The sequence below is a fragment of the Malania oleifera genome, chromosome 3, assembly GCF_029873635.1.
Source record: "Malania oleifera isolate guangnan ecotype guangnan chromosome 3, ASM2987363v1, whole genome shotgun sequence".
Classification (NCBI taxonomy): domain Eukaryota; kingdom Viridiplantae; phylum Streptophyta; class Magnoliopsida; order Santalales; family Ximeniaceae; genus Malania; species Malania oleifera.
The window spans coordinates 119,899,649-119,922,735 of NC_080419.1; the positions used below are offsets into that span (position 1 = coordinate 119,899,649).

At 38.8% G+C, this 23,087-nt stretch overlaps 1 protein-coding gene across 2 annotated transcripts; it reads left to right on the forward strand.

Annotated features, from left to right (window-relative positions):
- The first annotated feature begins 476 nt into the window (after window positions 1-476).
- Window positions 477-22,612, forward strand: LOC131151134 (uncharacterized). 2 transcript variants are annotated; one of them, XM_058102373.1, is made up of 7 exons: window positions 477-659; window positions 2,140-2,258; window positions 3,052-3,134; window positions 19,922-20,043; window positions 20,755-20,919; window positions 21,694-21,787; window positions 21,901-22,612. In XM_058102373.1, the coding sequence occupies exons 1-7, from the start codon at window positions 590-592 to the stop codon at window positions 22,148-22,150; spliced, it is 903 nt and encodes a 300-aa protein (XP_057958356.1). In that variant the 5' UTR covers window positions 477-589; the 3' UTR covers window positions 22,151-22,612. The 2 variants fall into 2 exon arrangements, with proteins under 2 accessions (XP_057958356.1, XP_057958357.1); XM_058102374.1 differs by lacking the exon at window positions 20,755-20,919 and having other exon boundaries at window positions 495-659.
- The last annotated feature ends 475 nt before the right edge of the window (window positions 22,613-23,087 follow it).

The window sequence follows — 23,087 nt, forward strand, 5'->3', positions numbered from 1 at the left end:
TTATTTGGATATCAAAGACATTAATAAGTGCTTTTGGAATCCTATCCAAAAATGCAAATTTTAAATTTAATTAAATTTTAAGTATATAATATTAATTATTACATAAGTTGTCTTAGTTCAAGCTCTTCTAGCCGTAAATTCTATTTGAGTAATTTTTTTTAACCAAAAAGAATTTTAAAGGATTTAAATGCAAATTTTATATTTAAAATTTATATCCTTTTGCTAATTTAAATACTTTAATTTTATGAATTTTATTGGTTATTTCATATTAGAAAGTAAAATGTAAAATAAAATACATCTATTCGAAAAGTTGAATTACATTTTTTTTAAAGCAAAAATTTATTTATATTTTATATTTTATATTTTAATTGTTAATAAATTTGAATTGTTGAAATAAATTTGTATTTTTTACTTCAAAAATATTTGTTGGGTTGAAAGAGTACTTAAATATTTTTCAACTCTATATTAAAATGCTTGAAAACCATCCAAAAGGTATCTTTCAAAATCATAACAGAAGTTTGCTCGGCTGCCTCGCCTGCAACGTGTAAGCTTCTCTCTTCGGAGTTGAAACGCGCGAGTTGAGCTTTCCATGACGCGGTCGAGGCCTGTTGAAGGAGAGCAAGCAGTTCAACACACCCTCCACAGCAACAATGTCCCTGGTAAGCGATACAATCAAAGCCCAGAATCCATACTCGAGTCTTTCTCTGTAATTTTACGAGTTTGATTGAGAAAATGGATGAAATCTGCCAATACCCATTTGAACAGCATTCTGAAATGAATTACCTTTTTGATGATCCAACGACGTTCGCGCCCGTTCCTTGTTGGGGTTCCTAATCAAAACACGAGAACAATTGCAGCTTGATCATTATTATACATGTATATTTTTCGGCCATTTTGTATGTTCTTTTTGTTATTCGAAATTGATCGATTGTGCGTGGGCTATTCGAGTTTATGGTTAATGGGTTTTTTATCACTTAAATTCAGCTTCACAATTGTTGTTCGTTTAACGAAAATCTATGGTTTACTTTCTCCTCTATTTTTTTTTTCTAAAATTTTTTTAAGAACTCGTTGTTGTTAGTGTTGCTATAGTTTTGAAGCTAATTGTTCCTGCTAAGAAATAACTTACCGGAAAGGCCTTGGATTTGGATTTGCATTGGAGTTGGATAAGATGTAATATAAAATTATATTGTAATTTGTCCAAATCTACTTAAATTCAAATCCAAGGCCCGAACTTTATGCTCCCAAACACAGCATTAAGGATTTTCTTCATAAGCATTTGGTTGCATTGGTTGCATTGCCCCTTTAAATAATTTGTTACTTCCTTGGGCATGCTGGTCCATAAGGTTAATTTATTCTTACGAGCCCAGAAAAAAACAAAAAAAGGCTTTTTGTCTCAATTTAATTGTATATAATCTGGTTTGTACAGTTGTTAACTTGATATGCACCATGCACCAAGGTCCTCAGGTGAAAAATTTTGGGTCATTTTAATAGTTTTTCAGAACAAAATTATGGGGTTGCTAGTTTTGTCATTTGGTTGAGTGGACAGGTGGAGAGTTATTTGTAAATCCTTGTGACCGGTTGGTCATGGGTTCGAGTCTAAGGAAACAGCCTCTTTACACAAAAGTAGGGATAAGGTTGCGTACCCTCCCCTTACCCTCATGAAGCGGGGAGCCTTGTGGCCCGGGGACGCCCTTTTTTAGTGGATTTGATCTCACTCTAGGGGGTGTGAAGGATCCAAATTGAGCCAAGCTCTTGAAGGCTGAATGTCTTTAGCTTTAGATTAGTACATTCAACACTATGTTCAAATCTGGAGCCCATTCGAGGTTCTAGGGCTGTAATCCGCATCTTGGATGTTGTGAATTGCCAAACCATGTAAATTGTCAATAAGTGTGTGCTTCATTGATTTCTTTTTACTGCCTTTTCCCCCTTTAAGGCCTGTGTTTTTTTTTGGGTTAACATCTGAGATGTATGGATTATTCATTTACCTTGCTGTCTGCAAAACCTTTCAGATACACTTTTAACATATGCCTGCCTGTATTTTTTGCATGCTGTTTCATTCAGGATCATCATGTCAATTTTTTAAGTAATATATATGCATTACAAGATTTATTTATTTATTTTTCCTTCATCACTTTACAGTGATTCAACAGCAGAGAGTCATAGTACAGAACAAGCATGGTGAAGGGCTTGTCGGGATCTTGCACGAAACAGGTTGTGAGGAGCTTGTAATCTTGTGTCATGGATTTGGATCCTCCAAGGTTGGCCAAAACATTCTCAGCTTTATTTTGTATTATAACTGTATTAATGCTGTTTTCACTGGCAAACATATTGTGCCTGACACTTTCAAGCCATTGCCATGGAGTTTGTGTGTGTGAGATGGTGCTATTGTGTTTGCACTCTGCACTGAGTGTTCAAGAGGAATGATATATAAAACATAGAATCTCCACAATTTTCCATTCGCTAAAGTCTGATATTTTGAAGTTCTAGGATTCCCAGTGGGCGAGCCTGCTGGCAAATTTATTGACAATGTAACAATGGTCAAGGGTTTGAATACAGTCCCATTACTTGGTTGCTGGTAGGGATTTGTAGAGCCAGCAAGTGGAGTTTAGCTGCTTGTTCTTTGGTGGGTTGGGGTTCCTCATCATATATATATATAATAGAAGCAAAATGATGCACATTTTGTGTCCTGGAAATGAATTATCTGTGACATTTGTATGATGTCAATTTTCTTTATTCAGTCTAATACCACCATACTCGTGCAATTCTTCTTCATTTATTCCATCCATAGTCTTTAAAGTCCCTTAGGGGAATAGAGTATGCATGTATTGAGCTCAAGTTAGCTATAGCTGGAACATTTTGACTTTATATATATGCTTTGCATTGTCAACTGGCAGCAGCATGTTATCTTTTTCATAGCTTGCAATGTCCATATTCCCATCTTGCATATATCATTATTTTTTTATTTTTCTCTTTTTCCTTTTTTTTTTCTTTTCTTTCTTCAATTGAAAATTTTGGATGAAATTGATTTCACTGTTTCCTCCTCATCTCTAGGAACGCAAGCCTATGGCAAACCTTGCTGCTGCATTAGAGAAACAAGGGATCAGTGCTTTCCACTTTGACTTTGCTGGAAATGGGTGAGCTACTTGTACCCTGAAGCGCACCAAACTCGGTTAAATTGGGTTCAGACAATTTTGCGAAAACTTTGGACTCAAACCATCTGTGTCTTCCAAAATTGAAATTGGTTCTTATTTTAGGTTGATCTATTTGCACAAATTAAACAATTTAGGTGGTGTTTTATTCATAGAATTCTTTCATTCCTGGAAGTGATGTCTATTGTATTTTATTCTTATTTTGTTTTGGGGCTGAAAAGTGACATGATGGTACACCATGACATTCCTTGGGAATCCTGTAGCTCAAACCAACAATATTGCAGGGTTAAATTACATGTAGAATTTATAAATAATTATCATTATTACTATTTAAAAAAATGTAAAGTAACAGGTATTTTCTGCAGCAGTTATCAGTTTATATATAATTTACATTATAAATTAAATAATTTCATATTATTTAGACAGTTTCTGTCAGTTCTAGGTTGGCTGGATTTAAATTGAACAAAACCTGAAGTACCAAAAATTGTCTAAAATTTGTGCAGGATCTATTGGTGGCTTTGATGGGTAATGTTAGAAAAGAATATGTTCTTTTAGTAATTAGATGGTGTGATTATCAATACATAAGTGGGTTGTCTTGGAGCTGTATATATGCTCTAGGAGAGGAGACAGCTGCCTTTGTTCTCTTCCTCCCATCTTCTTTTCTCCTTCTCTAACCCTCTCTCCATTGAATCTTCAATTTATTTCAGATTTACAACATGATATCAGAGTACTGAACTTCTCTGAACTTGATTAATCTGATATTGACCTTCTCTTCCTCTCTCATTTTCTAACTTTTCAACTTTAAACTTTTCTAATTGGGAGTCGCCTATTCCATATCCTTCTCTTGTCAACTGTGAGCCACTCTTGTGGGTGTTGTGTGGCTCATGGTAGTTTGCTTATCTAAATACAACAACCTACTTTTCTAGCTGACGCTGTTTTGATGGTTTGTCTGACTGGTGGTTGAGTGATGTACTGTTATGATGTGATTGCTATTTTCATGCCGTATATGCTTCTAGCTGCTGCCAGGTTGTTCATTGAGTGTTTGCATTGCTGTTTAAGTGGTTGCGATGCATTGTTGTGGTCTCTCTGTTTTGTGTGGTTGAAGTGTGGTTTTCTCTATTTTGTATGGTCAAAGAGAACTTTGGCAGCATGAATTAGAGATTATTTATGTTTGTGATTCTTCTAGGATGCTGTAACTTTAGTTGTGTTGTAGCTGCCTCTTGAAGTTCTTGCCCTTTGAAGTTTTGGAGTGTTGTATGCTAGTGTGTGTTGCTTGATTCTGCATTGTTGTTTGTTGTTCATCCCTGACACTATTGTGTGCTGATTGTGGTGTATCAGAGATGGTTGTAATGGCCTCTACAGATATCGTTAACAGACAAATCACTGATATGATTGGATCCTCCAACTACTTGATATGGTTACAAGTAGTGTATGTTTATACTAATGTGAAAGTGTAGTCCAATTATGTGCTACGTTGTCCTCCATCTCCGGACTCCAAGAATCATGAAATTCAATGAAAGAAATGACATATTTCTTGTGAGGACATGGAATAACATGGAGCCGCGAATTATTGTGAACATGATGTTTCATAGAATCTCTCACAAGATAGAAATCAAACTCTTGTTTTTAACCTGTGTAAGAAGTTTTTCAAATATGACTAAGAATATAGGACATCTATGAATATTATAGCACTTTGAATGGTTTGTGGGACAAACTTAATATTTGGTAGGCTCGCCAAGGCTTGGGTACTTAACTACCAAAGATAAAATTTATAAAACCTAACTAATTCCAAGTTCAATAGAAAGTGGGAGAAGTCGGGTGTCGATCCACGGAGACTTAAAGCGCAATTATTAGACCACTTTCAAATTAATTTATTATAGCATTGTGTTAAAAGAAGTAAAAGGTGGTATTTTTGTAATGGATGTATTCTAACAATCTACTGGAAAGCATGTAAAAGAAAGAAAATAAAATCTATATTACCCTACTCCTACAAAGCGATGTTGAGGTTTGAATCAGACGTTGGACGCCATGCCTCTGACTATGCTCCTTAAGACTTCGTAGAAGTACTAACCCAAGAATCTCAGGCCAAAGTGGGAGAGGGTCATTCGAGGGCACAGGGTAGCAAGGGTGCACCAACCGTCCGGAGCACGGTCGGGAACCGGTGTATACGCTGTCTCTACGATCATGGACACCTCCGCAAATCCGTAGCCGACTATTTCCCTCTGATTGCAACGTAGTAGTGCTTATCTTTATATGCAGCCTTTCATCTCACACACAACAATAAATCAAAACAAGTAAATGGAAAGCAGTAAATTGAAAGCAGTAAAGGAGAAAGCAAGTAAAAAGATCATCCCTTTAGTATTCAGAACGTCTGTCACTAACGCCAGAAGTTACAAGAGAATGATCGTGTAATATACACAGAAAGCACATAAACGCCGCCGGTTGTCACAGGCCGTCGAGCACTTCATGCACAGGGCAAAAACAGGAATTGAAATCTAATCTACTCCTACTCTAACTTGGTTCTCAATGACGTCTTAGGTCTCTTACTAACCTAAGAGAGGCCAAAAAGGAACCCATAGCTCATGTTCATAGTGAATACTTATAGGCTCTAGGGTTTACAAAGTTTGTTTTTAGGAAAGTTTGCAGCAAATCTCGCGTAGAAGATCGACACTGTCGACCAAGTCGACCTTATGCTTCCTTTGATCGCCCCCTGGTCCATTCTCTCGGGAAAACAGGGATTTGAATTTTCAGCATCGTCGACTCAATTGCGCCATCGTGTCTTGCTAGTCGAGTTGATGGTCGAGGCTTGCAAGATCTCGAACTTCAGGGAATCTCAAGAACTTGACATAGTCGCCCTTCATGGTTTCTCTACTCGAGCACTCCGTTGAAGCTCTCGATAATTCTGGTTTCAGTTTTGCCTCAGTGTCTTGACATTGTCGCCCTGAAGAGTCACTTGGTTGAGGACTTGGTCGAACCTTGCAGCAATTCTTCCTCAGTCTGAACCTTGGAATTTGCTGATGAGGACTTGGTAGCCCCTTGTGATGTTGGTCGCACCACTTGGTCGAGCAAAACCTTCTTTTCCTTTGATAATATGGAGTTTCAAGAGTTTGGCTGAGCATTTGATTTGAGCTTTGCGTGTTCCCAAATTCTCCTTTAGCTTCTCGTACGCCTAACTCCTCGGTTTTAACCTGTTTTTCTTAAAAAGACCAACAAACCTTGCATAGCTCCGAACGATGATAACACTGGGTAAATACATAATAAAACAAGGATAAACAGAGGTAAATGAGGGTCTAAAATCATGCATTTTAGGACTCATCACAACCCCCAACTTACACTTTGCTAGTTCTCGAGCAAAGCAAAAACTAAGAAAACTATCGAATCCTATTTACCTCCTCTTTCGTGGGAAACACAGTTGCATTACCATATGTAACAAGACTTTAAACCCCTAGGTTGACCCTAGTGGACGAGTTGTAATCTCATGAGGGTTTCTAGGGCGATACCCACAAACACCAGTTCCTATGAACAACAGAAACACATGCAGCCCTATCACACGCTTTCATATACAAATATATCACATATTTACACACAGGCTCTGTCACACAGGACTCCACTAAACACACAATTCCAAAAAAAATCACCCATGTAAGTCTTAATACAATATTATCCTCAGGAAAAGCACAAGTCACTAATAGTCAACCAGCAATTTCAATTCAGAGTTAATATAGTCATGTAAATCCAAGTATAGATAGGTAATTTCACAAGAAATGTGTAAGGTGCATGATTTGTCACAGTCAAGATACCCTTGTACACCTACAGAACAGTTGTTTTGACTCAGCCTCATTGGTATATCCTTAGAACACTCAAGAAGATGGGTTCACTCGTCATATGTGAGGAGTGTCATGATCAAACATCCCACATACTTTACGGAACAGACGCTAAAAATATGGAGTGAACTAGTCTCGGAAGGAATCCAGCCTATACATGAGGTGTCGGGTCCTTCATCCTAGCATCTTCTCACCTACTCGCCACACCCAACCAAGACCAGCCTAGATCAACTTGTTCATAGACTTTGGCGTGAATACAGCAAGCGCATAGGTCAGCTGAAGACTCTTCATACGTGTAATGGTGTGGTGTTGTGCCCCTATCTTGACCTTTTTAACATTCATTTAGAGCAGGTGTATTTCATTATTTTGTATCTTTTTTCTTTTTTCTTTTCTTTTGTTCATTCTTCATTTTCTTTCTTTTTATGGTCAGTTAGGACAATCATTACAATCTTCTTGTTGTCTTCATATCATCAATGGGAATTAAACTCGAATAGGAGTCCGCAAACTATGTCTATCTCTAGGGGTGACTCAGTTTTCACATCTTGAGTAGGTTACATGACCTAAGTTTCTATCTTCCCACTTGATGTCACCTCTAGGCTAGCAAATGCAAGAATAATGACTAGTATACAAAGAATATCCAGAAAAAGGAAAGTTGAGTTTCAAAAACTCAGAGTTTTGACATCAACAACTCAGGAAATGAACGTATGGCTCAACAGTACCTCACAAGGTGTCATAGTCTCCACAGTTGTTCTCTCAGTGCTCTCAAGGAACCCCAAGTGACAAATCACGTGTAAGTGCATTCTGGCCACGTGAGATACCATCTAAATATCACCTGTTACACCATCATATTAACACGAAAGAATCATTAGTCAACTATACCAGAGTTTCATAGCATATATGGACCACATTATGTAAGACTAACACTCAAGTAACTCACTACTTCGTTAGTGAGCATAATAAAATCATATAATGGCTAAACCTGTGCATGTAACATGTAAGTGATATAAAAGTATGTGAAGAGTGTAAATGGTGCTAGCATGACATAAGATAAACAATGTTCATTAAAAGTTTGAAAATTTTAAAGTTTGTCTTTTAAAGTTTGTCAGTTTTTGTGCCTGAAATATTTGCTTTTGCGTTTGAAATATTTGCCATGCAGTGTTCACCTACCCCTCTACCCCAACTTAAGACTTCAGTGTCCTCACTGAAGTGTGGAAAGAAATAACAGAACCTGGGAATGGGAGAGGACATTGTATGGTGCAATGAATAGCAATTAGTGTGCCTGCATCAAATATATAGAATCCAGAAACCGCATGCATGCAATAATACACTGTAGCACAAAAGACTTCAACAAAAACGTCATGAGAATTGCATTAATGTCAAAGACAGTACAAGAAGTCGGGATCATTACAAGCATTGGACGGTCATCACAAACATGGTTTAGCGCATACTAGAAAATTCCCAGCAAAGAAAATAAAATAGAAGAACAAGAAAGTGTGCCATAGAAGCACAACCTAGACAAAGTCCAATAGTGAGTGACATGATCATAAGGGCGACCAAGCTGATTGTAGTTGGAGTCTATGTCAGAATCCGAGAATATCAATGGTACGACCAACACAGTGTCACGGGCAGGCTCCGTTTCCCTCAGATACTGAAGCCGAGTAGGGGAGAGAGGAGGACGTGATCGATGCGGCTGGAGGACTAGGAATGGGGCTGGCTGGTCAGGCATGGGCCCTAGAGGCCTCGTGATAGGATCATATAGCAAGGTTGAGTTGAATGTGTGGAACGTTAGTGGCTGGGGAAACCTAACCTCCTGAAACCTGGGGGAAAGATATTGGGGCTAGTTGATAGGAGGAGGTTCCGCAGAAAGCGGTGGATGCAACTGTAAGTCCGCATTTGGCGCCCATGGCATCCTCAAGGACAGTGCTGAACTTCCTGGCCGCGGTGCCGAACCCCGTCACGATAGTTGCCATAGCCATACACGCGGAGCCCTTATTGTAATGACCTACCTATTTACCAAATTTAAAAAAAAAAAAAAAACACATGCAATGATCCTCATAATCTGCTAAACTGACATAATTATGATCAACCTGGACCCATGGGTACCAGGGATATACCTGTCATAAATTTCTAATACCTAAGCAGCGGAAAACATAAATTGCATACATATCTTGCAACAGTTACAACACCAGAGTACTACTAATTTGTCAAATATATATATATATATATATATATATATATACATCTCAAAAAACCAAAAAGATAAATCTAGGATTATAGTCCAAAAATCATCTGACCCTAGCTCAGTAACTCACCCTCCCACCGGGGTAGTATAAACTGCCTCTACTGACGCGGAGTTCGGTTTGCCTTTTTAGCTGGATTTCTTGAAATGTTTTGTAAGTTGGGACGAGACACCTCTCAGTAAGGGAAATAAACTAACGTCAGTGTGTGGCAACATGAGTATTTTCATGTTATACATAATATCAGTTATAAATCATACTTGGTAAAAACTGTTGATATCGTATCTGAATAAAACATGATACCTCATAACATGATATAGCGTACTAAATTACTGTACATGAAAATCATCTTATATAACTGTATAATACATGAATAATACCTAGGATGGATAGTTAGCTGATGTCATGTATTACCCCCACATGACTGGATTGTGCGGCTCGAAGGCAGGACCTAGTAATGGCTGGTCGACCACGCTAAGTCAAACGTGAATCTGTTAGTACGATAAGCTTGCTCCACCTGGTCCGGACTGCCAAGGGAGCGCTTGCACTACTATGAAGCCACATCGACTGCCATCTCCCACACTCTACTTAAGATGTGTGGTAGCACTATCATGAACTTGTACTTGAACTTGAACTTGAACTTGAACTTGTAGCTACGGTACTATGCTCGTGAAATCTAAACTAGACCATCTGGGTTCTGATAACATATAGTACGTTTCATAAACTGGTACATAATTGTTTCATAATCATAATAATGCCTGACATGTTAATATTTCAAGAAATCTTGCATCTCATACATAATAGCGGCATCTGAGCCAACATGAATCACGACATCTGTGCCGGTATATCATAACATGAAAATCACGGCATCTGCGCCGGCGTATCATAACATACTAAACATGGAATTCTTGTACTGATTTACATAATATCTGTAAAACATGGTTTCTGTACTGTTTATTAATTTTCCTGAAAACTGAGAAAAACATATTTATTCTGAGGAAATCATAATATTCTGATATAACATAATTTCATGAAAATTATACTCATGCCACACAATTATAAATAATGTTTCAAGCATAAAACCTGATATGAAATCATATTTCCTGATAAATAACATTATATCCATTTTCCTGTTCAACTGCAATATTCCCAAACACTATGCTAATGCATACATAATTTCTGAAAATAAATGCTGTAATATTGTAAATAATTTCATGAAAAACACTGACTTAGTTTATCCCCTTACTTGGTTTATTGAAAAGCTCACAAATTACTCCAAAATTACACCTGTGGTGTTCCCAGCTCAACACTTTGAAATTTACATTTCCCCCAACAAAATTTCGGTATAAAGCCATCTAATACTTTTCAGTCCAGAAATACCAACTACCTTAATAAAACTTAAAATAATCAACTTACCCAATTTTTGGGGATGGTGCCCAAGTTGGCCTAACCAACAAATAACTTTAGCAAATTTGTAGAGAATCTTCGCAAGAGTAACGTGGTGGCTTTGGATCGTCGAACCGGCGAACAATCGGGCCAAAAACCAAGAGAGAAGGCAGAGGGGGTCGGAGTTAGAGAGAGAGAGAGAGAGAGAGAATTCCTGCATGTTTCTCGTAGGAAAAATGGATTCTTGACTTTTTATAAGATGCTAATCCACGTGGCCTCGTCGACGAGTCACATCTCTTCGTCGACGAGTCCAAGCGATAGTCTCGTTGACAAACACCTTCTTCTCATCGATGAGTTTCAGGTTTTGGAAGAAGTTCTCTCGGTACTTTCTCCTCGATGAGGCACGAGTTCCCGTCGACGAGCCGAAGAGCCCTGCTCGTTGACGAGCACTTCTTCACTTGTTGACAAGACCCTGCTGAAATCCCTTCTGAAAAATTATTTTCTCTTATTTCTTTTATTATTTAATTACTATAATTATTCGGGTCTCTACACTTACCACGTTCGAGGCCTCTCCTTGTGCCCATGAAGTCGGCCGACCTATTGACGAGGAACCTCGTCTTGGCACGGCTCGAAGCCGCAGCTATTTGGCAGCAGGTTGAGATGATGCTTAAGACGATTCTCGAGATGAGTCAGGTGGAGAAGACATTATTGAGGGAGCTCAACGAAGCAGAAATGGTGCGTGGGGCCCTGGCGACGAGGGTGAGGAGAGGACAACGAGAGTCGACCAAGAGGCGATGAGGGCGGGAGTTGAAGAGTCATGTGCAAAGCAGGAATTTAAATGACGTTGGACCTTCTCAACCTGAGCGCACCAGCTCTTGTGCTAGTCGCACGTGGTCGCACCGATTTGCTTTAATAGGGAAACATTACTCTCGGACAGATCACGCCTAGCCGGCAATGCTAGTCGCCGACATTGTTGAACCTCTCGATAATTCAAATTTCAGCAGATTTCAGGGACTGGACCAGGTCGCCCGTGCGTGTGCTGGTCGCCCCTCTAGCCTCACCCCCAACTTTACCTAAAACTTATTCTAAAGACTCTAAATCCTAATTACCCTACAATACACAATCTAAGGACTCAAAAATAAAGAAAAATTCTCGGGTTGCCTTCCGGAAGCGCTCAGTTTACTATCTTCAGCCGGACGCACCAAAGCCCATATTGAACTCACCCTGGTTCGAAACTCATGGTTTCTTCCCTCATTTCCTCATCACACCTTGTGTTGCATACCCCCAACTTTTCCTCTAGATTGGAGTCTGAATCATGGTTTGCAGAAGGTTGCTCATAGAGGTCCTCCAGTTCAGAGGTGGCAAGGTTTTCAAGCCGAAGTGTTCTCTCCAAAGGGTCCCTCCATAGAAGTAAAGGATCCACTCCCCCAACATTTTTATCAATCAATGTTGGGAAGCATGAAATATGTTCAGTCGTTGTTGCCTATGGTCAAGGGAGATGCCCATGATCCCTGCCCTGCCCTGCATTGAATGTAGGCATTAGACGTGGCTAAGAATGGATGACCCAGTAGGACATGAATTGGATTCGTGGATGGTTCTATGTCTAAGATAACAAAATCAGTAGGGTAATGGAATTCCTCCATCTTGACTACTACATCCTCTATCACATCCCGGGTTTTCTTTATGGATCGATCAGCAAGACACAATGTGACCGGGGTAGGCTGTAGCTTCCTGAGGTTAAGTTGTTGGTAGGCCGAGTAAGGGAGGATGTTCATGCTTGCCCCTAAATCTAAAAGAGCCCCATCAATGGCGTAACCACCAATTACACATGAAAAAGTGGGTGAGTCGAGATCTTTTAGCTTAGGGACGAGGTGCCCTAATATCATTGAGCCCATGTGCTCAGCCTGCTTAACTAATCTGTCCATATGCACCCTTGACTCTTGTTTCTGCGTTGACAAGTCCTTAAGAAACTCGGTGAACGCAGGTGATTGCCTGATACTATTTAGGAGAGGCTTGTCAACCCTTACTTGTTTAAACATGTCCCAGATGGACTCAGTTGAGGCCTCTTTCCTAAATATAGAAGGTGCAAGAGGAGCTGTAGGAGGAGTTACTGGAGGGACATGAAATGCCCTATGAGAGGTGAAGTGAGGTTTGGTCCTTTCAGTGACAGATGTGGAATTAAGGGGATTATGTACTAAACTAGTGGAAGATAAGGTGCAAGAATCAGGATGGGGTGCTACCCTTTTTTCTTCCTCATTCTCTCCCTCGCTCGATTGTTCCTCGGTTGCATTATCTGTCATCCCACCATTTTGTAAAGTGGTCACCGCCTAGGCTTGCTTAGGATATGATGAGGGACCAGCATCCGGTTCACATTCCACCTCGTATTGTCTCTTTGGGTTTACTAAGGGCTGATTTGGAAATTTTCCTTCGTCTCTTTGACTCAAAGAAGTAGCTAGTTGACCTAGGGTGGTTTCTAGCTTTGCGATGGACTAGGAGTGGGAATGAAGAAGTTGCCGATCTATTTGACGATCAGTCTCAATGCTTTTAAGGGCTTTCAGCACCGTCTCCTGAAATGTGTCATACTTAGGCTAAGGGAGGGATGACTGTTGAAAGGGTGAGGATCTAGGGGCTGAATCAGGATGATTTTGGAAATTTTGGTATGGGCGAGGAGGTGGAGCATTAGGGGCTTGCAGAGGTCTTTAGGATTGAAAACCCGGAGCTTGCGACCTCCAGGAGAAGTTGGGATGTTGTTTCCGCCCAGGGTTGTAGGTATTAGAGTAGGGATTGTTTGACGGCCTATCATACCAATTATAGGTGACTTTCACTTCCTCCTGCACAAGCTCAAGTTGGGAAGATGCGTGTGGGCAATTATAGCATGCATGGGAAGGGTTTGAGCAAATTGCATAAACCTCTGCACCGGTCATTGTTTGTGATTGCGGTCCTAAGAACAAGCATTGGTCTAACTTTTTGGATATGGAGTGCAGGGTAGGGGCTAGGTCATGACTTGCAGCCAACTCATAAACTTCCTTAGGTTTGGAAATGGATGGGCTGGGGGGTTTACGAGCAGCACCAATGTGCTGTTCAGAATTCTTAGCAAGATTCTTGAAGAGAATCCATGCCTCATTCTCGTGCTTTGTGAGGAAAGTACCTCCACACGAGGCATCTACCATGGACCCAAGGTCTTAAATTTCGATTTCGACTCAAATTTCGAAGCTCCAAAAGTACGGAAATTTCGATTTCGATTTGAAAAAATAATGGAAACTAGTAGTAAAGCATGAAATTATTTGTGAAACTTTAGAAATGGTTAACAAACATAATAATATAAGTTTTAAGACTAATATATTACAAATTAAATACATCTATGTTTTGTATGAAGTGGAAAAGTCGTAAAATAGTATGTGCATAAAACATGCTTGTGAGATAAATGTACATTAAACATATTCAGTTAATGCAAATGAAATTCATAAATCATTTAAAAATTATTTATTATACAAATATTGATAATTTAGACATGAATGGTTAAATAAAATATTACAATAAGTTTATTTTTTCATATAATTTCAAAAGCACTTGTGATAACCTTTTGTTTCAATAAAATAAATTAAAAGAGAAATTTCACTTCACTCTTGAATCTCTCATTTGAATTTCGACAAAATTTCATTGCATAGTTAAAATTTCGACAAATTTTGAGGTTTCGATAAATTTCGGATGATTCGTTGAGATTTCGACGGAAATTATGCAAGACAGAAATCGACTGCCATTTCGATTTCGAGGGTAACGAAAATCGGAAATTTCGACGGAAATTTCGACAATTTCGTGGAAATTTAAGACCATGCATGAACCTATCTCTCTCAGCTAACCCTTCATAAAAGGTTTGCACCATTTGTCACTTGGGGACCTGATGGTGTGGGCATTTACGGAGGAGGTCCCTAAAGTGTTCTCAGGTCTCAAAGAAAAGTTTTCCATCTGTCTGCATGAAACTCATGATTGCCCTTCGTAACTGGTTAGTATTCCCAATTGGGAAGTACTTTTTCAGAAATTCATGCTACATAGTAGCCTAGTTGGCTACCGAGTTCGGCTCTAAGGACGTCAGTCAATATTTGGCTTTATCCTTCAAAGAGAATGGAAAGAGCCTAAGGTGGAGAGCATCATCACTAAAATTAGGTATATAGATAATGGAACAAATCTCCAAGAACTCATCCAGATGCTGATAAGGATTTTCTGTGCAGTTTCCATAAAAGGTGGGCAGCATCGAAATGATCGAAGTCTTAATCTCGAATTGTGTCGCCTGAACATTCGAGAACCGGATGCAGGACGGCGATGTGTATGCATTAGGTACAAAGTAGTCCCTAAGCGGCCGAAGTGGTTGCTCTCCCCCCACAGGTAGATGGGGAGCTCAGGGTTTCGGGAGTTGATCAGCGGGAACTGGTGGGTCTTGTTCGGCTATGACTTTTGGCTCAAACAACTCAACAATCTCTGGATTAGAGGTAAGTTTCCTAAAGGACCTACGGTATCTTTCAATCTCGAGATCTATAGGAACTGCCTTAGGGTCCTGAGAACGCAACCCAAACATACACACTTGAAGCACACAAATTAAAGACTTCATAAACAGCAAACAAAAATAAAAATAACCAAAAAAATATGAAAATAAAAGGAGAGCAAATCAAAAAACAAGGCAACAATACTCTAAAATGGAAGTTGGCTTATAACCGTAGCTAAGTCCCTGGCAACGGCATCAAAATTTGGTTGGCTCGCCAAGGCTTGGGTCCTCAACTACCAAAGATAAAATTTATAAAACCTAACTAATCCCAAGTTTAGTAGAAAGTGGGGGAAGTCGGGTGTCGTTCCACGGAGACTTAAAGCGCAGTTATTAGATCACTTCCAAATTAATTTATTATAGCCTTGTGTAAAAAGAAGTAAAAGGTGGTATTTTTGCAATGGATGTATTCTAACAATCTACTGGAAAGCATGTACAAGAAAACAAATAAAATCTATATTACCCCACTCTTACAAAGCGATGCTGAGGTTTGAATCAGACGCTGGACGCCATGCCTCTGACTACGCTCCTTCAGACTTCAATAGAAGTAATAACCCAAGAATCTCAGGCCAAAGCGGGAAAGGGTCATTCAAGGGCACAAGGTAGCAAGGGTGTACCAACCGTCCGGAGCACGGTCGGGAATCGAAGCACGGTCGGGAACCAAAGTATACCCTGTCTCTACGATCATGAACACCTCCGCGGGTCTGTAGCCGACTATTTCCCTTTGATTGCGACATAGTAGTGCTTATCCTTATATGCAGCCTTTCATCACGCACACAGCAATAAATGAAAGCAAGTAAATGGAAAGCAATAAATTGAAAGTAGTAAAGGAGAAAGCAAGTAAAAAGATCATCCCTTTAGTATTCCGAACGTCTGTCACTAATAGCAGAAGGTACAAGAGAATGATCGTGTAATATACACAGAAAGCACATAAACGCCGCCGGTTGTCACAGCCGGTCGAACACTTCATGCACAGACCGAAAATAGGAATTAAAATTTAATCTACTCCTACTCTAACTTGGTTCTCAATTACGTCTTAGGTCTCTCACTTACCTAAGAGAGGCCAAAAAGGAACCCAGAGCTCATGTTTATAGAGAATACTATAGGTTCTAGGGTTTACAAAGTTTGTTTTTAGGAAAGTCTGCAACAATCGCGTAGAAGATCGTCGCTGTCGACCAAGTTGCCCTATGCTTCCTTTGATCGCACCCTGGTCGATTCTCCCGGGAAAACAGGGATTTGAATTTTCAGCATCGTCGACTCAATCACGCCATCGGGTCTTGCTAGTCGAGTTGATGGTCGAGGCTTGCAAGATCTCGAACTTTAGGGAATCTCAGGAACTCGACATAGTCGCCCTTCATGGTTTCTCTGGTCGAGCACTCTGTCGAGGCTCTCGGTAGTTCTGGTTTCAGTTTTGCCTCAGTGTCTATATGTGGTCGTCGTGGAGAGTTACTTGGTTGAGGACTTGGTCAAACCTTGCAGCAATTCTTCCTCAGTCTGAACCTTGGAATTTGCGGGTAAGGACTTGGTCGCCCCTTGTGGTGCTGGTCGCACCACTTGGTCGAGCAAAACCTTCTTTTCCTTTGATGATCTGGAGCTTCAGGAGTTTGGCTGAGCAACTGATTTGAGCTTTGCGTGTCCCCAAATTCTCCTTTAGCTTCTTGTAGGCCTAACTCCTCGGTTTTAACCTGCTTTTCCTTAAAAGACCAACAAAACTTGCATAGCTCCGAACGATGATAACACTAGGTAAATACATAATAAAACAAGGATAAATAAAGGTAAATGATGGTCTAAAATCATGCATTTTAGGGACTCATCAATATCTATCAACCAACTACTTCCAACGTTCAGATGATAAAGATTAAGAGACAATAGGCAGAGAACATGGTTTAATGCTATTCGTCACCACATTTTTGCTCGTGAATCCATACATCCATGAATGAAGTATATGCTAGAATCCAATAGATAACCAAAGATCACTCACAATCTTTTTCTCAAGCTTCTTCTCATGATAGTTCAACCATGGTTCACACCGACTTTAATTGTGGTAAGTTAAGGGAAGTGTTGGAGGATGAGGATGAGGATGAGGTTTGGATGGTGGACATGGTAGAGATAGTGTATCAAGATGAAGTGTTTGTCATGGAATTTCTTGGGAAAAGATAATCATTTCAATCGCTAAGGGGATCTCTGTAAGAAAATGACTAGGACCAATAAGTCTCTTGTCGGGGGGTGGTTTTATTGTTGGCACTTCAATTGCTACCTGCCACTCCACTAGGGGGTTAACTACATCATTTACCTTGTTTTCTGAAAGGAGTGTAACAACCTAATCTTCTAGATGTAGTGTTTTTGTGGCCCATTCAGGTACTATATGCTACTTGCCTCTTCATCCTCTTCACCTTAGGTTATTGATTATGGTGCCTTCTTCCATATGAGAAGTAGTCCTAATTTAAATCAATACTTTACACTATAGTTTAACTGAATTATGTGCGTTTTGATCTTCTTTAGGGTTAATTTTGATTGGCACTTATACCAATTGGATGTGAAAAATGCCTTGGGGCTATACTTGGAGCAACCTCCTGGGTCTTCTAAGGGGGAGAATGGTAAGGCATTTAGGTTGCATATGGTCATTTATAGTCTTAAACAGTCTTCTCTTGCCTAGTTTGACAAATTTAGAATGATGCTCTCAGTATTTGGTTTTATCCACTACTCTAGTCATTTGATCTTTGCTGCAGAAGGAGACGTGTGGTACTTCTAGTAGTTTATGTTGATGATATCGCTAGCAGTGACCAAATTGCAATCGAAGCTGTTAAGTAATAACTTCAAGAAAAATTTCAAATTAAAGATTTGGGTATTCTAAATTACTTTTTGGTATTGAGATTTTGTAGTGTAACAAAGGGTTCAGTCTATCTCAACAAAAATCTACTGTAGACTTACTATTGGTGTCTTGAGAGCTAAATCATTTGATACTTTTATAGGGTTATGGTCCTATGGATCCCAACATGAAGTTGTCTAGGGACGTTGTACCAAAATTTGAAGACAAACATTGATATAAGTAGTTGGTTCAAGACGATCTACTTAATTGTCACTAGACCTAACATGTTTTTTGTTGTGGGGGTGGTTAGTCAGTTTTTGGATTGGGATGTTTGTAGAATTTGCAATATCGCAATGGCTGTCCTTATACATAATTGTAATAGAAATTGTGAGATAGACTATGATGCGGATTGGATCTATCTCTATTGAAGATCTCTGTACATTTTCGGGGGGGTAATCTTGTTATGTGGTGTAAACAAAGTATTGTAGTGCTGAAGCAGAATAACAAGCCATCTTTCATGCTGTGAGCGAGCTAATATGGTTGAGGTCCCTTATGTCAAAGATGGGACTCTTGGTAACAAAGCCATGAACATGTTTTATCATAACTAGGATGCCATTTATATGCTAGTAACCCAATGTTTCATAAGTGATTTGTGAGGGATGTTGTCTTGAAGAAGGTTGCGAGGACTTCATTTGTGAAATCTGTGAATCATTTAGGTGATGTTTCACCAAGCATTATTTGAACATGCGTTGTCTAGTTGTTGTAATAAGGCGGGGCTTGGTGATGTTCATACACCTCTAGGTTGTGGAGGAGCGTTAGAAAAGAATATGTTATTTTAGTAATTTGGTGGTGCAAGTGGGTATTTTTGTCCATCTTTTCTTTTTGTTCTTGATATATTAGAGGGCAGATCTGGAGCTGTATTTACGTTCCAAGAGATTGCTGACTGGGCCTTCTCCGTCTATTCTCTTCCTCTCTTCTTCTCCTCTCCCTTCATCTCAAACCCTAAGTGTTATATTTTCTTCATTCAATCTTCAGTCTGTTTCAAATTTACAACAGGTAATATGTCTGATTGTTGCTCTGTCGAATGTTGACACTGAATCATATTTTTGCCTCCCCTATTTAAAATTATCCAGTGGCTTGAATGGCAATAAGAGCATTCACTCAAGTCATAAATTTTAGAAACTTTGTTGTCTCTTAGGACTGAACATTCATTTTATTTTTAAGCAAATCTTATGATTTTAGTATAACATTTTTATGGTAAACTTGCCTGTTTTCAATTCTAGCTAATGCAGGGTATTGATAAGAATATTCTAGGATGATTGTGGATGAATGAAATTACCTGTTGAATAAGTTCTACTAGACTTGCATTTTCACCTCTTTTGGAGAAGGATGAAAAATTAAGGTGACAATACATTATATCTTTAAGAAAATGCTTCTCTTTCAGCCTCCAAAATATACCATCTGGAGCATGATCCGTGATGGTTTTTCTAAACTTCATTTAGACAGAGTGGTATTTGTGATTTCGAGGAATCATTTTAACTCTAGGCAATATTTGGATCTTTGAGAGAACAAGGAAAAGAAGAAGAAAATACCTAAAATAAGACACAATAGGTTTAGTCTTCGACGCACTTATCTTGGTGTTCTAAGGTAGGACACAATATGCACACACATCTCCTCAGGCGACAAGGCTCCCTGCTTTGCGAGTAAGAGGAGGGTCATCACAATGTACGCAGCCTTACCCCTACTTTTTTGTATAGAGGCTGTTTCCTTAGACTCAAATGCATGGCCAACCGATCACAAGGAGCAGCCTTACCGTTGATCCAAGGCCTGCCCTTGAGATGCACACACATCTATTTGATGTAAATGTTATGCCAAAAGCAATTCTCCCTTAAAAAATTGCTTTCAGAACACCGATATTGTAATCTATTTTCATGTAAATGACTTAATTCTGATTAGGAATTGTCAATCTGCAATTTTAGGGAGAGTGAAGGTTCATTTCAGTATGGCAACTATCGTAGAGAAGCTGAGGATTTACGTGCTGTAGTCCTATACTTCCGTGGGGAGAAACGGATGATAACAGCAATTATCGGGCACAGCAAAGGTAGGTCATTTTACATTAATAACTTTTTGAAACAACGCTTACATGGAAAATAAAGACCATCTATTTGTTGTACGCATGTTGAAGAGGTGAAAATTTTGAATAGAGCATCTTTAAGTGGGTTGTTATCAATGACTCCAATGCATTAACATTTTGGGTTAGCTTGGTGTGTCAGACTTAATTATGAATAGTATTTTCAATGAAGTAGTTATTGTAGATATGCTACTTGGCTTGTTCAATGTCATGGAACTTTGTATTTTTGTGAAATTCTTAGGAACAAATGCATTGTACCCCTATCTAGTATTTTTGCACTTGACCTTGACTTTTAGGTTTGTGCATAATTTATGAGCTCTCCAAACAAGATTATATGCGTAAAACTATTGCTACTACTATTTGGGAGTTCATTACCCATATGCAAGGATAACTTATTCCTGAACGTTAAGCCATCTGCATGAGATTTTATTAACTGCTAAAATATGTACACTAATTGTTAACATTTTTCTGATCTCATATAATGTGTGTATGTACATGTGTTTTTATGAGACAGTCTATCAGGCTAAATATTGATGATTTATTAATTTTTTAGTGTCCTGTGATTAGTCTACTGATCTATCACATTAGTTCAGATGCCATAATGTGACTGATTTTCAGGCTGTGCCTTGGTTTTTTATTTAATCACTTCATCAAGAGTGCTTTAATGCTGGGATTCTACAGGGGGGAATGTGGTACTCCTTTATGCTTCAAGGTATAATGATGTTCGTATGGTTGTCAATATTTCTGGCCGTTTTAATCTACAGCAAGGTATTGAAGGTCGCCTGGGTAAAAACTTTTTTCAGAAAATTAAGCAAAAAGGGTTTATTGATGTTTACAATAAAAGAGGTAATGTAATCAGTCCTTCCATTTTCATCTTAATGTCATTTATTTTCCATACTGTGTTGGATCTCCATTATTCCAATATTGGTGAAATTTCTTTTTTCTAATAGCAATGCTATTTAAGAATCACAAACTTGTATTATGTTGAGAATTCCATTTGTGAGTTTGTTCCATGTTGAAAAAATGGAATGGAAGAAGGGTGCTTATATGCATGGTTGGACCCAAGGCCCAATAGGCTTAAGCTTTTGGGTCAAGTTGGTATTCATCTGTGCATATCAAGCCCACCCATGGACTCTCCAAATCCTAACTAGTATCGGAGCCGACAGTTCGAATTGGGCTCAAATGTTCGTGCATGTGTTCCTGCACATGTTGATCTCATAGAAGAGGAGTGATGGATCCTACGGATGCTGATCTCTTGTAGATGAGTGGACTTCCATGGTTTCATGCTCTCTCCCATGGTTTAGTAGTGACTCTTAATTGGTTGCATGATATGAAGGTGATCAAGTAATGACTTCTGTTCAAGGGGGTGTTTAGAACTAACAATTGAGGGGGAGATTGTTGATAATCCCACTTGTTTGTTCCACATAGGAAAAATAGAATGGAAGATGGGTGCTTCTATACATGGTTGGACCCAAAACCCAATAAGCTTAAGTTTTTGGGTCAAGTTGGTGTTTATCCATGTATATTAAGCACACCCATAGACTCTCCAAATCCTAACATATTGTCACCCAATGTCCCCAGTCTAATAGTTGCTTGATTGAATAATTTGTACTTCTGTAGGAAAATTTGAGTTTCGTGTGACCAAGGAAAGTTTGATGGAACGTCTAACTACTGATTCTCCTGCAGCATGCCAATTAATTCGCAAAGAGTGCAGGTGGGAAATTAAATTAACCAACAGATTGCATTTCTATCACAGCAAATTGAATTTTTTTTAGGCCTACTTTTACCAGCATTTTATGATCTTATATAAATGTCACAAATGGGCAGGGTTTTGACAGTTCACGGTTCCAAGGATGAAAGTGTACCAGTCGAAGATGCTTTTGCGTTTTCTAAGATCATACCCAACCATAGACTGCACATTGTAGAAGGAGCTGATCATGAGTACACATCTCATCAAGATGTCCTGGCTGCAATTGTGCTGGATTTCATAAGGGCAGATCCAAATTTAGACAAAAGAATGCCTCAACAAATAGGAATCTGCTCAAAAGCAGATAATTCAACCCATTCTCGACTTTGATGGGCTAAACAACCTTATTACAACAACAACACGACAACAACAAAACTAAGCCTTAAGTTTCACTAGGTAGAGTCGGCTATATGAATCATTTTTTGCTAATTTATGCAACCATGGACCATTTCGTTTGACTAAACAACCTTACTAGTAGAACCAAAAAAAAACAAAAAAAAAAAAAAATTGAAAAGGAAAAAGAATTAGATGGACACTAAGCTTTTGTTGGCCACTGCCTGACATTTTGAGTCTATTATACTGTATTCGATGTTGAATTCCTTATCACAATGGAAAATTTCACACAAAGCAGTCAAAATGTAATTTTCCAGGAACTTGGCCGTGTTTCAGTTATTTCCCATTTGGAATTCAGAGTTTGGCTTTGATTTGGGGCGAAACACATTTATAATTGTATTGTTACGGTGATAAAATTGTGGAAACTTTTGGGAACAAGTAAATGTTGAATTTATGAAACACTGGTGTATGTTAGATCTTGATATACTTATTATCCTTTTCATTTTATAAGTGTATTGTTACAGTGAGAAAATTGTGAATACTTCTGGGAAAAAATGAATGTTGAATTTAGGAAATGGTGTATGTTCTATCTTGATATGCATATTATCCTTTTCATTATTTCCATCTTTCTTGTTTTTTTCTTTCTAGGGATTTGTTTGTAAAACTTATTTAGTTCTGGGAAATCACCCAAATGTTTTTCTTTGGAATGTCTTGTTTTATTGTAGTTAAAACGCATCGAGCTGCTGAACTCAGAATGAGCTCACTTTTCTTCTTCTTTGGGCCATTCCCACAAGCATAGAGCTCACAAAGGTTTGGCCAATTGCTTCTTTTCTCTTTAATTAAAAAAAAAAAAAATCATTTTGCAGTGTGTTAAAGAGAGAACTTACTCCGCCACACAAGAGGGATGCAATGGTTGTTGCTCGATCAGCTTATC

What these genes read in the sequence shown, in the direction of transcription:
- LOC131151134 (XM_058102373.1), top strand. Translation starts at nt 590, where the DNA reads ATGACGCGGTCGAGGCCTGTTGAAGGAGAGCAAGCAGTTCAACACACC. An exon ending in TTTGACTTTGCTGGAAATGG is followed by an intron (nt 3,135 to 19,921) that starts GTGAGCTACTTG and finishes CTGCAATTTTAG; the next exon opens with GGAGAGTGAAGGTTCATTTC. An exon ending in TGATGTTTACAATAAAAGAG is followed by an intron (nt 20,920 to 21,693) that starts GTAATGTAATCA and finishes GTACTTCTGTAG; the next exon opens with GAAAATTTGAGTTTCGTGTG.